We start from the raw sequence: 18,397 nt of genomic DNA, 5'->3' as shown, positions 1-18,397 counted from the left end.
GAGAAGTCTTCCGGATTAAGAGTGATTTCAGGTGTGCCGCAGGGGAGTGTCGTACGACCGTTGCTATTCACAATACATAAAAATGACCTTGTGTATAACATCGGAAGTTCACTGAGGCTTTGTGCGGATGATGCTGTAGTATATCGAGAGATTGTAACAATGGAAAATTGTACTGAAAAGCAGGAGGATCTGCAACGATTTGACGCATGGTGCAGGGAATGGCAATTGAATCTCAATGTAGACAAGTGTAATGTGCTGCGAATGCACAGAAAGAAAGATCCTTTATCATTTAGATAGAATATAGCAGGTCAGCAACTGGAAGAAGTTAATTCCATAAATTATCTGGGAGTAGGCATCAGGAGTGATTTAAAATGGAATGATCATATAAAGTTGATCGTCAGTAAAGGGGATACCAGACTGAGATTCATTGGAAGAATCCTAAGGAAATGCTCAGTAGCTCGGTACGGGCTTTGTTTGAGTTTCGAGAACATACCTTCACCGAGGAGTCAAGCAGTATATTGCTCCCTCCTACGTATATCTCGCCAAGAGACCATGCGGGTAAAATCAGAGAGATTAGAGTCTACACGGAGGCATACTGTCAATATTTCTTTCCACGAACAATACGAGATTGGAATAGAAGGGAGACCCGATAGAGGTACTGAAAGTACCCTCCGCCACACACCGTCAGGTGGCTTGCGGAGTATGGATGTAGATGTAAATGTCTGCCTGTTACACATTACGACCGACCCTCTTCAACTGTCGGCGGTCTCTGTCAGTCAACAGACAAGGTGGGCCTGTACGCTTTTGTAATGTACGTGTCCCTCCACGTTTCCACTTCACTGTCACATCGGAAACAGTGGACCTAGGGATGGTTAAGAGTGTGGAAATCTCGCGTACAGACGCATGACACAAGTGTCACTCAATCACCTGACCACGTTCGAAGTCCGTGAGTTCCGCAGAACGCCTCATTCTGTTCCCTCACGATGTCTAACGTCTACTGAGATCGCTGATATGGAGTACTTGGCAGTAGGCGGCAGCACAATGCACCTAATATGAAAAACGTATATTTCTGGGGGTGTCCGGATAATTTTGATCACATAGTGTATTTCAATATTGATCGATGTTCTTTGTAGAGGTATTCTATACAAGAGCAAGCAGAGAAGTTTTAATTTATTCTGTAATTTGATATTTATTTCTTTTTTTCAACACTAAAGAAAGAATTCCAAAGATTCTACATAAGTGCAACTTTTTATGCGCAAAACAACTGAGTGTTGAAGAAAAATTTTTTCTTATACTTCATTTATTCAGCTGGCATCAGATTTTCTTCAAATATTTCAATTTCCCCTTAAATCATTAATCAAGTTTTGCTTAATTACTGTGATTACTTTGGAGAAATTAAATTTTCTTTGATAATTCTGACCTCACTCTTGTCTATTTAATGCCCCATTATTTCCCGCTCTTCGTTTGGCTATGACAATTCAGATAAAAATCCATTTGACGAATAAATGGTCTGTGATGGATTAGAGACTAATCAACGAATATATGACACCATTTGAAGCAAGAAATCATATGCAGATATAGAAATACTTGTAATGAATCCGTATATGATCCGCGACTTATTCTACATTGCAAGGCAGAGAGTATTTCGACTTATATCAGTCATTCTCTGCCCCATTGGGTTCACGTATGGAGCATGTTCCCGAAAGTCTCTTAATTTATCTTCTCTTCTTTTTGTAGCCTCTAAGAGAAATATACCATGGAGGCCGCAGAATTGTTGAACACTCTACTTCGACACTGTTTCTAAGATGTTTCGCGAGAACAACGTTTCCCTTCTTCCAAAGACACATTCAAATCCCCAGAGCGGTTGTGTTACACTTGCCGGTCGGAGAGACCGAGCGGTTCTAGGCGCTACAGTCTGGAACCGAGCGACCGATACCGTCGCAGGTTCGAATCCTACCTCGGGCATGGATGTGTGTGATGTCCTTAGGTTAGTTAGGTTTAATTAGTTCTAAGTTCTAGGCGACTGATGACCTCAGAAGTTAAGTCGCATAGTGCTCAGAGCCATTTGAACCATTTGTGTTACACTTTCAGAAGTCCTATGTCGACTTGTAACAGTTGTAGCGTGCACCTCTGATCTTTCGATGCCCACTTTCGTGTCTATTTGGTAAAGTTTCCAAATACAATAGAAAGTTATCTAGAATAGGTTACATCAGGGTCTTGTACGGGAGTTTTCTCATATACAACCCAGTTTCCCAGGATCTTCCACCGATTTTACGTGTTCCTTCCATTTCACATCTATGCGTTGTATTGCCCTAAGATGTTTAAACCGCGTGACATGGTCCAGAAGTTGGTCACTCATCTTCTAACCGTTACTACCGCGTTCTTTATGTCAAGGGCGTTATCCTGCATTTATCTGCATTTAAAGTGTTGCCATTCAGTTTCCCAAGTGAAAATTCCTTCTGCATTTCGTTGCGAACATCTAGCCCGATACTTTTTTTAGACAAGAACATTATCAGCGAACCATCTGATAATACTGGTGAGCCTATCTAGTACACTTAACATGTGTGCTGATAATCTTACCGATCCTATTACGCTTCCTTGGGACGCAACTGGGGTTACTTTAGTTTCTCTTCAGCATTCGTAATCAAATATAACTTACTGGTATTCGTCTATCAAAAATTCTTCTAGCCATTCAAATATTTGTGAAAATACTACAGATATTTGTTTCTTTGGTATCAATCAACAGAGGAGGATAATGTCTAATGCCTTTCGTACATCCAGAAAGGTAACATCTACCAGTTAGCCAGCGCCCACTGTTTGAAAGATATAATGGGTGAACAAAGCGATTGGTTTTTTCATAGAACACAGCAAAGCGAAATAGTCACAGTGAGTGAGAGTTCAGACCAACATTTTCTTTGTGGAAGGAAGAGTGAAAGTGCTGAATGCCATTATCTGTGTTTGCCGGGTTCGAGAAAGTAATGTCAGGCCTGCTTGCAGAAGAATCCGTACTGTCGTTTTCTCCGCTCCAGCGTTAGGCTCATCATGGAAGACTGTTAACGCTGAGGCGAGACATCACGCTTCACAGTGAAATCATTTAATGCCGACGCTACCAGAATTTACCACGGAAGGCGCTTGCTTGTATGACATTGCAATTTACGCACCTCACTACGAATTGACATGGATTTTTACAGTACTGGCTTCGTGGACATACATATCTGATCAAAAATATCCAGACACCTATCAGTGGACGTTTATTACGGCTTGAACTCTGCTGGGGGTGCTTTCAGTGAGGTACCTGGATGTCTGTGGAGGAATGGCGTTCCAGTCTTTCTGAAGAGCCAAAAGCAGAGAAGATAATGTTGCTTGCTGCGGTCTGGAGCGAAGTCGTCCTTCTAACTTTTCTACATCTACATGGTTACTCTGCAATTCACGCTTAAGTGCCTGGCAGAGGGTACATCGAACCATTTTCATACTACTTCTCTACCATTCGACTTTCGAATGGCGCGTGGGAAAAGGATCACCTAAATCTTTCCGTTCGAGCTCTGATTTCTCTTATTGTATTGTCATGATCATTTCTCCCTACGGAGGTGTGTGTCAACAAAGTATTTGCGCAATCGGAAGAGAAAGTTGGTGATCGGAATTCCGTAACTAGATCTCGCCGCAAAGAAAACCGCCTCTGTTTCGGTGACTGCCACTATTGCTCTTCTTTGCACTTTTTCGATGTCCTCCATCAATACTACCCGGTAAGGATCCCACACCGCGCAGCAATATTCCAGCAGAGGACGGACAAGAGTAATGTATGCTGTCTTTTTAATGGGTTTGTCGCATCTTCTAAATGTTCTGCCAACAAAGCGCAGTCTTTGTTTCGTCTTCCTCACAATATGATCTATGTGGTCTTTCCAATTTAAGTTGCTCGTATTGTAATTCCTAGGTATTTAGTCGAATTGACAGCCCTTAGATTTGTGCGTTTTATCGTATACCGAAAACTTATCGAATTTCTTTTAGTACCCATGTGGATGACCTCGCACTTTTCTTTGTTTAGTGCGAATAGCCATTTTTCGCACGATACAGAAATTCTGTCTAGATCATTTTGTAATTGGAGTTGATCATCTGATGATTTTACTAGACTTTACTTAAATTACTTTCCCCAAAAGTGTTCCATTGGTTTCATATGAGTACTCTGGGAGGGCCATTTCGTTTCAAGAATGTTATTGTCCGAAAATCATTACCTCACAGATACTGCTATATGATAGGGTGATTAGCCATATTCATACAAAATTATCGTCTCCAAACTACACCTCTACTGTACACAGTGAACAATGTTGTTCACATCCTTTCGCATTTAGCATGTCCTTGCGCACCATAAGGGCACCACACGCTAATCACGGAAAACATCATCATGCCGTAACATCATCTCCTCTGTACTTCGCTGTTGACACTAGGCGTGATAGTAGAGGTTTCTCTACCCGTTCGTCAAATCCAGATCGTTCCATCGGATTGCCACTGGACATAACATCTACATCTACATTTATACTCCGCAAGCCACCCAACGGTGTGTGGCGGAATGCACTTTACGTGCCACTGTCATTACCTACCTGTTCCGGTCGCGTATGGTTAGCGGGAAGAACGACTGCCAGAAAGCTTCCGTGCGCGCTCGAATCTCTCTAATTTCACATTCGTGATCTCCTCGGGAAGTATAAGTAGGGGGAAGCAACATATTCGATACCTCATCCAGAAACGCACCCTCTCGAAACCTAGGCAGCAAACTACACAGCTATGCAGTGCGCCTCTCTTGCAGAGTCTGCCACTAGAGTTTGCTAAACATCTCCGTAACGCTATAACGCTTACCAAATAACCCTGTGACGAAACGCGCCGCTCTTCCTTGGATCTCTTCTGTCTCCTCCGTCAACTCGACCTCGTACGGATCCCACACTGATGAGCAATACTCAAGTATAGGTCGAACGAGTGTTTTGTAAGCCACCTCCTTTGTTGATGGACTACATTTTCTAAGGACTCTCCCAATGAATCTCAACCTGACACTCGCCTTACCAACAATTAATTGTATATATTCTCTCCACTTCAAATCGTTCCGCACGCATACTCCCAGATAGTTTACAGAAGTAACTGCTACCAGTGTTTTTACCGCTATCATATAATCATACAATAAAGGATCCTTCTTTCTATGTATTCGCAATACATTACATTTGTCTATGTTAAGGGTCAGTTGCCACTCCCTGCATCAAGTGCCTATCCGCTGCAGATCTTCCTCCATTTCGCTGCAATTTTCTATTGCCGCAACTTCTCTGAATACTACAGCATCATCCGCGAAAAGCCGCATGGAACTTCCGACACTAAAACGTGATTCACCACTCCATGTCACTCGTTTCCAGTCATCCACGGCCCAATGGCGTCGCTCTACACCACCTCAAGCGTCTCTTAGCAGTGACTACTGATATGTGTGGGTTATGAGGAGCTGCTCGATCACTGTACCACATTATTTTTAACTCCCTGCATTGCGCTAGCGGGGCTGGTGATAGTACTTCGGAACGCACGACTGATTCCTTCCTCTGATTTCATCCTATGTTTTATAACCATTCTCCGTAGTCTTCGACTTCTGTGTTTTCAAACATTATGGATTACCTCGAAGAAAACGGTCTATAGTCACACAGTGAACATGGGTTTAGAAAACATCGTTCCTGTGAAACACAAGTAGCTCTTTATTCACATAAAGTGTTGAGTGCTATTGACAAGGGATTTCAGATCGATTCCGTATTTCTGGATTTGCGGAAGGCTTTTGGTACTGTACCACACAAGTTGCTCGTAGCGAAATTGCGTGCTTATGGAATATTGTCTCAGTTATGTGGCTGGATTTGTGATTTCCCGTCAGAGAGGTCACAGTTCGTAGTAATTGACGGAAAGCGTTCGAGTAAAACAGAAGTGATTTCTGGCGTTCCCCGAGGTAGTGTTGTAGGCCCTTTGCTGTTCCTTTTCTATATAAACAATCTGAGCAGCCGTCTTCGGTTGTTTGCAGATGACGCTGTCGTTTATCGACTAATAAAGTCATCAGAAGATCAAAAGAACTGCGAAACGATTTAGAAAAGATATCTGAATGGTGCGAAAAGTGGCAGTTGACCCTAAATAACGAAAAGTTTGAGGTCATCCACATGAGTGCTAAAAAGGAACTCGTTAAACTTCGGTTGCACGATAAATCAGCCTAATCTAAAAGCCGTAAATTCAACTAAATACCTAGGTATTACAATTGCGAACAACTTAAATGGGAAGGAAAACATAGAAAATATTGTGGGGAGAACTAACCAAATACTGTGTTTTATTGGCAGGACACTTAGAAAATGTGACAGACCTACTAAGGAGACTGGCTACGCGACGCTTGTCTGTTCTCTTTTAGAATAGTACTCCGCGGTGTGAGATCCTTACCAGATATGACTGACGGAGTGCATCGGAAAAGTTAGAAACGCAGCACGTTTTGTATTATCGCGAAATGTGGGAGATAGTGTCACAGAAATGGTACAGGATTTGGGCTGGACATCATTAAAAGAAAGGCAATTTTCTTTGCCACAGAATCTTCTCACGAAATTCCAATCACCAACTTTCTCCTCAGAATGCGAAAGTATTTTATTGACATCGACCTACGTAGAGAGGAACGATCACCACGGTAAAATAAGGGAAATCAGAGCTCGTACGGAAAGATATAGGTGTTCATTCTTTCCGCGTGCTATACGAGATTTGAATAATAGAGAATTGTGAAGGTAATTGGATGAACCCTCTGCCAGGCACTTAAATGTGATTTGCAGAGTATCCATGTAGATGTAGATGTAGATGTAGACGTCAGTAAAAGAGGCTTGCCCGGTCTATGTTTAGCTGAGGTAGTTTCTTCGACTTCCACTTAAAAATCACATAATAAACAGTCGACTTGGACATCTATAGAAGGATTTAAATGTCCCTAGTGGATATTTTGTTTAGGCGACATACAATGAGAAATCCACTTTCTCACATTCGAAGATACTGAGCTCTTCTGCCAACCCATTCTCCTGTTACTGCTCCTCCATTGGCAAGACAATGCTCGCTGGGTCCTTTCATACTGCTGGGTCCCCCTCTCGTGATATCTAGTGGTCATTCCTCATGTCAGAATGCTTTTGATCAGATAATGTATTTATGGCCTTCTTTACACTGCACTCTTAATAACAAACGAAGCAGTTTTGGTTCTTAAACGGAAATAACAATTCGATGAGTTTTTCTCACACAAGTGTCTACTGATCAAGTGATATGGCAACAAAAATTTCTTCCTATGAGTGTGTACTACACAATGAATAATTCTGGGATCTCTATATGAACCAGAGTAACGTGTCAGTTCCTGGCTGCACCTGTTTGCTTTTCCTGTTGGTGTTGTCTAGAGTGGCAGTTTGTGGAAAAAGGAATCTTTCTTCAGCCAGAGCTGATGGGCCTGTCTTTCCCTAGTTCTTCTAAACCGCTAGTGCTGCGGGAATAGTTGTCCAGCTCGAGAGTAAGTTATTTTTCCAGGACAGGCGATATTTCGAACACCCGTGGGAGAGAAACTTCTACGAGGTCCTTACAGAAAGCAACTCTTTACAGTTGTGCTATAACTGGGAGCCGAAATTCGCCAGTAAAATTGTCTACATTTTGCTCATGATTATTATCTTCTGAAAGGCCTAAATGCTAAATAATTTCGTGCAGTGATGTGGAGCACGCGAGATTCTTGGGAGCCAGCCGGGTGCCCTCTTGGAGTTGACGTGGCAAGTCTTGAGCGTGGCTTTCTCGTTGTGTGTTACAGAAGTCGGTAGTGGCTGATCCTTACTGATCAACCGAATTATTTTTCCAGTATGGAAAAACTGAGATACAGAAAATGTGCTCCTGTGTGCGCGTGGATTTCGGGTTGAACTTTCGGGTGTTCTAGGCTAGTGAGCATACACTTGTTCTGTGATCGGAGCACGTATGTCAGATCGTGGAACAAGTAGATAGTTGGACGGTAGTGTTTTAGTGAACAAGGCCGACTTGGTGAATTTTAGTAGGAGCCATTAAATTACGTCTGTTTCTGTGCGAATTTTTGATCGATGTTTTGGTGCGATTCTTTCCGTTTTGATTTTGAACTGTTTTTCTGTTTTGTTGTTGTGATGGTTATCGGCAGGAGTTTCTGGGAACCAATTTGAGGCAGGGTATAAAACTGTTAGCAGTGAACATCCACTGAGGTGACAAAAGTCACGGAATACCTCCTAATATCGTGTGGGACCTTCTTTTCCCCGGCGTAGTGCAGTAACTCCACGTGGCATGGATTCAACAAGTCGTTGGATATCCTCTGCAGAAATACTGAGCCATACTGCCTCTATAGCCGCCCATTATTATCAAAGTGCAGGATTTTCTGCAAGGACTGACCTCCTGATTATGTCCCATAAGGTCAGTCCTGAATGTTGTCCAGAATGTTTCCAGTCCATGGCCGGTTCAGTTTCACCAGAAGATCCTGTCCATTCCATCTAAAACCAGCCCACACCATTATCAAGCCGACACCAGCTTGGACAGTGCCTCGTTGACAACTTGACTCCACAGCTTGACTCGAGCCCTACCATCAGTTCTTACCAAATGAAGTCTGGAATCTTCTGACCAGGACACGGTTATCCAGTCTCCTGAGGTCTTAGCGATACCGTCAAGGGCTCAGGAGAGGCGCGGGAGGCTACGTCTTGCTGTTAGCAAAGACACTCGTGTCGGTCACCTGCTGTCATACTCGATTAACACAAAATTTCGCGGCACTTTCTTAAAGGATACGTTCGTCGTATGTCCCATTGATTTGTGCGGCTATTTCACGCAATGTTGCTTGTCTGTTATCCCGAATTATCAGTGCTATACATATGAGGAACACTTGTACTTAGCTGTAAGTGAATCTGTATCTCCTCCACCAGAACGCACACTACTGGCCATTAAAATTGCTACACCAAGAAGAAATGTAGATGGTAACGGGTATTCATTGGACAAATATATTATACTGGAACTGACATGAGATTACATTTTCACGCAGTTTGGGTGCATAGATCCTGGGAAATCAGTACCCAGACTATCACCACTGACCGTTGTAACAGCCTTGATACGCCTGGGCATCAAGTGAAACAGAGCTTGGATGGCGTGTACAGGTACAGCTGCCCATGCAGCTTCAACACGATACCACAGTTCACCAAGAGTAGTGACTGGCGTATTGTGACGATCCAGTTGCTCGGCCGCCATTGACCAGAAGTTTTCAGTTGGTGAGAGATCTGCAGAATGTGCTGGCCAGGGCAGTAGTCGAACATTTTCTGTAATCAGAAAGGCCCGTACAGGACCTGCAACATGCGGTCGTGCATTGTCCTGCTGAAAAGTAGGGTTTCGCAGGGATCGAATGCAGGGTAGAGCCACGGGTCGTAACACTTCTGAAATGTAACGTACACTGTTCAAAGTGCCGTCAATGCGAACAAGAGGTGACCGAGACGTGTAACCAATGGCATCCCATACCATCATGCCGGGTGATAGCGCCAATATGGCGATGACGAACACACGCTTCCAATGTGCGTTCACCGCGATGTCGCCAAACACGGATGCGACCACCATGATGCTGTAAACGGAACCCTGATTCATCCGAAACAATGACGTTTTGCCATTCGTGCAGCCAGGTTCGTCGTTGAGTACACCATCGCAGGCGCTCCTGTCTTGGATGCAGCGTCAAGGGTAACCGCAGCCATGGTCTCCGAGCTGATAGTCCATGCTGCTGCGAACGTCGTCGAATTGTTTGTGCAGGTGATTGTTGTCTTGCATACGTCCCCATCTGTTGACTCAAGGATCGAGACGTAGCTGCTCTATCCGTTACAGCCATGCGGATAAGATGTCTGTCATCTCGACTGCTAGTGATGTGTATGAGAAATCGGTTGTAAACTTTCCTCAAGTCAGCACGCTGTAGGTGTCGCCACCTGCGCCAGCCTTGTGTGAATACTCTGAAAAGCGAGTCATTTGCATATCACACCTTCTTCTTCCTGTTGGTTAAATTTCGCGTCTGTAGCCCGTCATGTTCGTGGTGTAGCAATTTTAATTGCCAGTAGTGTAGATAGGAGTACACCACACAACTGCTGGAAGCACAGACATATTATTATTTGGAATGTTGTCAGATACCAGGGGATAAAAAAGCTGTTATACTTCGCTTACTTTTATTCCATAGTGTCAAACTTAAATGTTTCAAAAGCGTGTAATATATATTATTTGTGTTTGAAGCTAAAGAAATTCCTGCAGAAACCTTTACAACGAAGGGGTACGCTAACTACTTCTTTTTACTTTATTAATTCTCTAATGATGTTTATTGTAAATAAAGTATTTTTCATCCGACTACACAGAGTGAATAACAGGAATAAGAACAACTTGCGTAAATATTTACTGTAGGCGAAGGCAGTGACCGTTATTCAGGCACATACGTTTCCAGTTACTTGACAGCAGCACTAGAAATATTATCTCCTAATAAAGGAGACTGAAGGCATTATCCACTGACAAATGCTTTATCACAAGCAGTTACTATATATTTTAGTAACAGTACAACATAATACAAATGCTGTATTACATTCGACTTCAGCACATCGTACTTCAGTTAGATGATTAGTATAAGTGAACATAATGATTTTTTCATTTTTTCATTTCTTTCTGATCCTTGAGCACAACTTCAATAAGGATAAATTGAATGAACATGAGACCTAAGTAAGGCTACGTTAATTCTTGTGTGAAATATATATGTTATGTTATTATTTATACCACGTATCACATACGCTATGATCTTACTTTGAGTCCAACTATTGAGTAACATATGTAAAGTAAAATAATCTAAGTAAAAACGCTGTTCATCGCTGATAACAAGTCAGTTAATTTAACAAAAGCATAAATTAAATTTGGCAGTTAGCTTTAGATTTGGGATATAACTTAGGCTACTGCCGCAGTGCCGGGTGATACAAAACTCTGCTCTACTTTTCGGAAAGCAGATGGTTATGGAAGCTACTTCCTCATCTGAGATACGAACCAGCGACCACTCGTTTGGCCACCACTACGCATATGTGCGTTGTCGCCCTCGGTTACAAAAGAAGGTAAAGACTTTCGGCCTATGATAAAATTCCTGTGCTCGAACAGTCCGCCAGAAGAGAGAGAGGAGAGATTTAGCAGCAACGTAGAGTGTGCTAGTGCTATTTGGAAACGTGCAGCTCAGGGGTTAGAAAGCCATTGGTAAGGACGACTTACCAATACTCAGACAGCATATAACGTGGAAAGCTTGACGGTCATAAGAGGGGCGATCAGTAAATAACGCAACACATTTTTTTGTGAAATCAGGTTGGTTTTATCCAGGTTTCCAATACACCATATTATTCCCCATTTTTTGGCTACAAAAGCCTGTTTTTCAACATAATCTCCGTTCAATGTGACGGCCCCACGCCACCATACTGGGAGTACCTGTATGCATGCATAGTATTACTCTACTGGTCGACGCCGGAGCCAACGTCTTGCTGCATCAATAACCTCCGCATCGTCCACGTACTGCTTTCCGCGGAGTGCACCATTCATTGCACAGATGATACTTCGTCGTTCGTCATCGTCTTCTGTTAGGTGGCAAGGAACCCACTGGGCACGCAGCTATGAGAACCCCAACTGTTGGACGAGGTTATCAGCACTACCAACAGAGAAGTCCAGTTGGGCACAAAGGTTTTTGATTGTGACCAGTCGATCACCTCGAATGAGTGTCTGAACATTCCAGGAATCACAGCTGTGTGCGGCCGGACTGCATGCATGATGTGGGACAGGTTTGATATATCATATTTCAAATGATGAGAGACGCCTTTCTCAACGACTCGCCGTGCATTTGTTCACCGCCAGGTCTCCACTGACACATTCTACAAGCGCCTTTGAATATCTGCAGTGCCCTGGTTTTCCAAGAAAAGGAACTCAGTGGCAGCGCTCTGCTTGGATCGCATTTCCGTTACAGATGCCGTTATAAAGGCAGCTTATAGTGCAGCCACCTGTCCGTATTTCATAAAATTGTATTTCTTTTGTTTTCTTCCTTTATTGATTTTCGATTCCCTCCCCTCCCCCCACCCCACCACCTGGGGAGGGGCGGGCTGACAGCAGCTTAATATGTTGCTCTACAGCCGACAGAAAAGTTAATCAAACAATGGAGAGAACAAATTATTTATAAAAAGGCGATAAAATGGTGACTTCGCTAAAAACAGTAAAATGGCGGAAAGTGCCGGAACGTAAAATACAAAACACGGCGTTGACGATGTGGATGAAGACACACAGGAACGAGACATGCACAATTAAGAAACATGGTGACAGTCTGGTTTCTGTTCGCATGAGATAAGAACACAACTAGCGACAGTATGGTGGCTGTTCGCAACACTAACAGGGGACACACAACACTGAACACCCACTTAAACCAGCACTGTAGAGGCGACACAGCGGCAGATGGGGAGGGGGGCACCTGGACCGATGAAGGGAGAAAGGGGAGGGAGGAGAGGAAAAGAAAAAAAGGGGGGAGCCAATGGAGGGAGGGAACATAGAAAAAAACGGGGGCTGGGCGAACACGAGAAGAAGTGGGAAAGGCAGTGGAGTGGAGAGCAAAAGGACTCGGGGGAGAGAAGGAAGGTAGAGAGAGGGTAAGGGAGGAAATACAGGATAGAAGGGGCGTAGAGGGAGCCAGAGAGGACAGAGGAAGGGAGGGGCAGATGAAGATCAGAGTTGATAGGAGATATAAATGGAGGGAGAGAAGGCATCATCCGGGAGTGGGAGTCAACGGAAGCCACCTTGGGAAAGGAGATGAAGGGTATAGAGGTGGAGGGTAGGGGGGACACAACAGTGAAGGTGCAGCAGAGGGCAGGGGTTGGAGAGGAGAGGAGAAACCAAAGGGCGAGGGGGATCAAGGTGGCGGGAGATGTAGAGGACGCAGATATGTTCAACGAATAGGAACAGATGGGGGAAAGGAATCAGGTCATAGAGGATCCGCATGTGTGATGGGGGCATATATGGAAGGTGAAGCGGAATGCTTGGTGCTCGAGGATCTGGAGGTACTTATAGAATTTGGGGTGGGTGGATATCCAGGTGGGACTGGCATAACAGAGGATGGGATGTATTAAGGATTTGAAGGTGTGGAGGATGGTAGGGGGGATCAATCACCAAGTCCAGCTAGAGAGGAATTTGAGGAGTCGGAGGCAGTTGTTGGCTTTGGATTGGATAGAGCGGAGATGAGGGATCCAGGTGAGGTGATGGTCATTGGTGAGGACAAGGTAGGTGAGGGTGGCGGAGATGTAGACAGGATGGGTGCAGATGGTAAGGGAGAAATGAAAGAGCTCGAAGGAGCGGGTGGTATGACCTACGATAATTGCCTTGGTGTTGGTAGGATTGATTTTCAGGAGCCACTGGTTACACCAAGTGGCAAAACGTTGAAGGTGATTCTGGAGAAGGCATTGGGACCGTTGAAGGGTAGGAGTGAGGGCAAGGAAGGTGGTGTCCTCGGCATACTGCAGGAGGTGTACTGGAGAGGGGGTTGGGGCATATCTGACGTATACTGGAAGTAGAGGAGAGGGGAGAGGACAGAATCCTGAGGCACACCTGCAGAGGGGTAAAAGGTGCGGGAATTGGCGTTATAGATGGAAACATAGGAGGGGAGGCAGGAGAGGAAGGAGACAATCAGACGGAGGTAGTTGAAAGGAAGGGCATAGGTCTGGAGTTTAAACAAGAGACCAGGATGCCAGACACGGTTGTAGGCCTTTTCGAGGTCTAGGGAGACAAAAATGGCGGAGCGACGGGAGTTAAGCTGGAGGGAGAGGAACTGAGTGAGGCGTAGGAGTTGGTTAGTGGCAGAGAAGGAAGGTCGGAATCCACACTGGGTGTAGGGGAGGAGGTGGCGTCAGTTGAGGTGGTGATGAATAAGCCGTGTAAGGATGGATTCCGAGAGCTTGCTAAACATCGAGGTGAGACATATAGGGGGATAGAAAGAGGCATCAGATGGAGGATTGTTGGGTTTGGAGAACATCAGGATACAGGAGGTTTTCCACAGGTCGGGGTAGAAGCTGGTGGTAAGAATGACGTTGTAGAGGGTGGCAAGGACTGCAAGGAAGGACGGTGGGCAGTGTTTGAGGTGGCGGTAGGAAACGCGGTCGTTGCTGGGAGCAGTGTTGCGTTTAGTGCGGAGTGTGAGGCTGATGTCCTGTGTAGTGATGGGAGTGTTAAGTTCAGATGGTGGTGTGTGGCCCATGTATTGGAAGCTAGATGCAAGGGGAGGAGCAGAGGTATTAGTACAGTCAGTGACATCAGGGAAGAGGGAATAATCAAATTGGGGATCATCTGGGGTGGAAAAAACATTGGACATGTGGGAGGCAAAGTGGTTGGCCTTACTGAGGTTGTCAGGAAAGGGACGGTTATCAAGGATGAGAGGGTATTGGGAGGTAGGGCGGTTCCCAGTAAGGATAAAATTAGAGGGGCTGAAGAAGGAATATCCCACTTTGTCCCGCAACAAATTCCGAGAAAAAAGTGTTGCATTACTTATTAAACGCCTTTCGTATAAGCTGGTACAGCAGCGCGCTATCTGTTGGACAGTGGACAGCAGTTGACAGAGAATATAATTAGGCCTAGGATGAAGAAGATGCGATATGAGCCTCACCCAGCTGCACGTCTTCGGTGAGCTGTCGCGCGAGCAGCGGTACACTGGGGTAGAGCCGCAGCGCCTCCTTGATGCAGCACTCCAGGTACCTCATGGACACCAGGTCCCGCATCGTCGGCCGTCGGTCTGAGCCCGCGAAGATTTCCTCCAGCTCCGCCACAACTTTCTCCTGTAACGAAAGTCCGGATGGAGGCGGCTTGCACTTCTGCCACAGCTAAAATGAACCAATCTACTTAAAACTAGGGGAGAGCCCAAAATTAAGACCAAGTGAGGACTGACCAGTGTAGAACGCAATGTCCAACATTATTGCAGCTGTTGGTACCACTGACTTAACCTTGAGAGACTGCTTTGTGGGATACACTATAGTCCATAAAATTCGTACAATAAACAATTTCAGCGAGCTCGTGTTGTGAGCCTGCGGTACACTCGCCTAGTACATTCGACACCGAGACGCATCTGTATTTAGTATGCACGAAATAACTTGGCCCGTAGCTGCGTAGGGAATGCGTAGGGTAGGGTCAACGGTAGTGATGAGAGCTTCGTTACGAACGACGTCTGCACAGTAGGGGAGGTGCAATTCGACGGCTCAAGCCTGTGCACAAACTCATGTCTCGCGTAACTTGTAAGCTACAGGCAGCAAGTCTGCAAACGACCGTATTAACAGGATATGCTAGCAAGATCAATAATTTGACAAATTCAGAGTCAACGATTTCTCACTAGAGTGCCGTAAAAGAAGTAGTTGGACAGATAAACGATCAACCAAAGCAAAACAAGGCTGATTATGCACTGTCAGAAGAATGCTTAAAACAAAACAAAAATGGGTAAAAAATATAGTGTGGTGGAGAACGTCGCTTGTTATGATACTGGCAATGTAAAATTAAGAACACGTGTCACGCGGAAATTACCTGTCAGTCCCAGATAATATTTACGGTAAAACCACATAAAATAACGATTTCTTCTCCTTCTTCTGCATTTTTTCGAATTAGTGAAGCCTTTGGAAGTACTTGTAGCTATGTTTTTTCCTCTTCTTTTGCATTCTCTTGCGATTGGAATAACTAGCCGATTCTGAAACCCTCTCAAGCACATTTTATTTTGCGGGAAATCTATCGGTTGTGCTTACCCTAGAAAGGATCACACTTATGTCGTCGTTGTTCCACACAGCATTAGCATACAGATTCGTGCTTGAAGCTCCGCACTAGACTAGTAGACACTGCCAACTCACGGAGACCGAAGTACTAACTAGACCAATGCTACTCTGAGAGCGTGGTTGGGAACGTCAGGAAATGGCTGTGCTATGGGCGAGAGCGCTGTTCGCTAGTCACCTGCAAAGATCCCAACAGCCGACCACCGAAAAAACAGCTAGAAGGACGAATTGCACGATGTTGTGTTTATTAGTGAGAGCAGATTAAGCAATGGCATCATTGATGCTTGTTTGCAACGTCGATTGGAAGGGCGGAATGTATCAGGCAGCTGCGGACTGGACAAGTACTGGGCATCACAGTATGGGGAATCTTATCCCACAATAGTCCTACAACTCTGGTGTTCGTTGAAGACAGGAAACACAATGCTAGATGCATACAAAAATATTGTTCTACAAGCGGGTTGGAAGTTCCAGTTGCTGTTTTTCAGTATTTATGAATTCCATGTGTGTTTGTATTTGTGGGCAGGACGGGAGTGTGAGGGTGAGAGTTGTAATTTCAGCTCAGCAGTCACTATAAAATACGCTGAAGAGCCAAAGAAACTGCTAAAGCTGCCTAATATCGTGTGGGGCCCCCGCGAGCACGCAGAAGTACCGCAACACTACGTGGCATGGACTCGACTAATGTCTGAAGTAGTGCTGCAGGGAACTGACACTATGAGTCATGCAGGGCTGTCCGTAAGTCCGTAAAAGTACAAGGGTTTGGAGATCTCTTCTGAACAGCACATTCGAGGTATCACAGATACACCCAATAACTTTCATGTCTGGGGAGTCTGGTGGCCAGCGGAAGTGTATGAACTCAGAAGAAGTTCCAGGAGCCACTCTGTAGCAATTCTGGACGTGTGGGGTGTCTCATTGTTGTGCTGGATATGCCCAAGTCCGTCGCGACGTACAATGGACATGAATAGATGCAGGTGATCAGACAGGATGCTTAAGCACGTGTCACCTGTAGGAGTAATACCTTGACGTATCAGGGGTGCCATACCACTCCAACTGCACGCGTCCCACACAATTACAGAGTCTCCACCAGCTTGAAAAGTTCTCTGCAGACATGCAGGGTCCATGGATTCCTGAGGCTGTCTCCATACGCCCATCCGCACGATACAATTTGAAACGAGACTCGTCCGACCAGGCAACATGTTTCCAGTTATCAACAGTTCATTGTGTGTGTTGACGGCCGCAGGCGAGGCGTAAAGATTTGTGTCGTACAGTCATCAAGCATACACAATTGGACCTTCGACTCCGAAAGCCCATATCGGTGTTGTGCGCCAGACACTTGTTGTCTTATACAGGCGTCGTCGACCGCAGCGCTGTATTCTGCTTGTTTACATATCTCTGTATTTGAATACGCATGCCTATACGTGTTTCTTTGCCACTTCAGTATAAATATAAGTTATTTTTTAAAGGCTTGACCCAGAAAACCAGGCCAGTAAGCGGTGGCCGAGTGGTTCTAGGCGCTTCAGTCCGGAACCGTGCGACTGCTACGGTCGCAGGTTCGAATCCTGCATTGGGCATGGATGTGTGTGATGTCTTTGGTTAGTTAGGTTTAAGTAGTTCTAAGTTCTAGGGGACTGATGACCTCAGATGTTAAGTCCCATAGTGCTCAGAGCCATTTGAACCATTTTGAACCAGAAATCCAGTGACAAATTTTGAGTAATATCTTACAGAAATAAAGAAGATTGCACGTAGATGTCGAAGTATGTTTAGGTAAGGAATAAGAAAGGTGAAGCGGTTTTGCGGAAGGTGGAACCTTAAAAACCCAAACCCATCCTGCTTGTTTTCCAACGTTAAGGATTTCGGGATGGTAACAGTTCACATACTTCTCGCATACCTAACGCGCTCTACTGTGATTTTCTTCGACTCCCCTGGTTACCATGGTCACCAGACCTGTCTCATTTGACAATGTGTGGACACGACAGGACCAGTCAAACATGACCAATTGCAACGACAAGGGGAGTTATCGTGCAGCCTCCCAAGACGCCACCGAACAGCTATATGATGGTATGATTTCATTCAATTGTAGATGAGATTCTAAAATTATGTCCGAGACTTTCTCGAGTTATGGGGACTTCAAACAACGAGTTACACGCTATTACGACTGACCATTGAATGCACAGGTACAACGTTGCACTAATTTTCAGTATTGCCACCAAGTGTCTGCAAATAACGGTCGGAAAATTCTAACAATCATTCAATTGCTCGACGACATATATCCACTCCCTTGTCACGGAGCCATTCGAATACCTCTATGAGAACTCCCCGTAGTGGAAAAATGTCCTTCCTCGCATATCAACTTTCAGGTTGCCGACTGCCTGGACGTTGCCGTCTGTGGTAGAAGCCGATGGCCTTCATTCACGTTTAGCATCACACGCATGTGCGACCTTACTGGAATTGGCACCAATTCACTAGGACCGGACGCGACGTTGCGTTTTGTCTATACAATGCCAGAATTTCACGGTGCATCTGTCTGTTTGTCCACAAGAATCGTACTGTCGCGCCTACTTCAACTTTGGAATACG

The 18,397-nt window shown here is 44.9% G+C and overlaps 1 protein-coding gene across 1 annotated transcript in view; it reads right to left on the bottom strand.

The window, feature by feature from the left end:
- Window positions 1–18,397, bottom strand: part of LOC126278867 (cytochrome P450 4c3) — a 313,222-nt gene that overhangs the window by 121,746 nt on the left and 173,079 nt on the right. The window contains exon 10 of the mRNA XM_049979145.1: window positions 14,681–14,849. Coding sequence (XP_049835102.1) covers window positions 14,681–14,849 — 169 coding nt within the window. The remainder of the gene's footprint in view (window positions 1–14,680; window positions 14,850–18,397) is intronic.

This window comes from Schistocerca gregaria, chromosome 1 (assembly GCF_023897955.1).
Source record: "Schistocerca gregaria isolate iqSchGreg1 chromosome 1, iqSchGreg1.2, whole genome shotgun sequence".
Lineage (NCBI taxonomy): Eukaryota > Metazoa > Arthropoda > Insecta > Orthoptera > Acrididae > Schistocerca > Schistocerca gregaria.
Note: the sequence above shows the minus strand (reverse complement) of the source record. Positions and strands in the feature narration are given on the sequence as shown.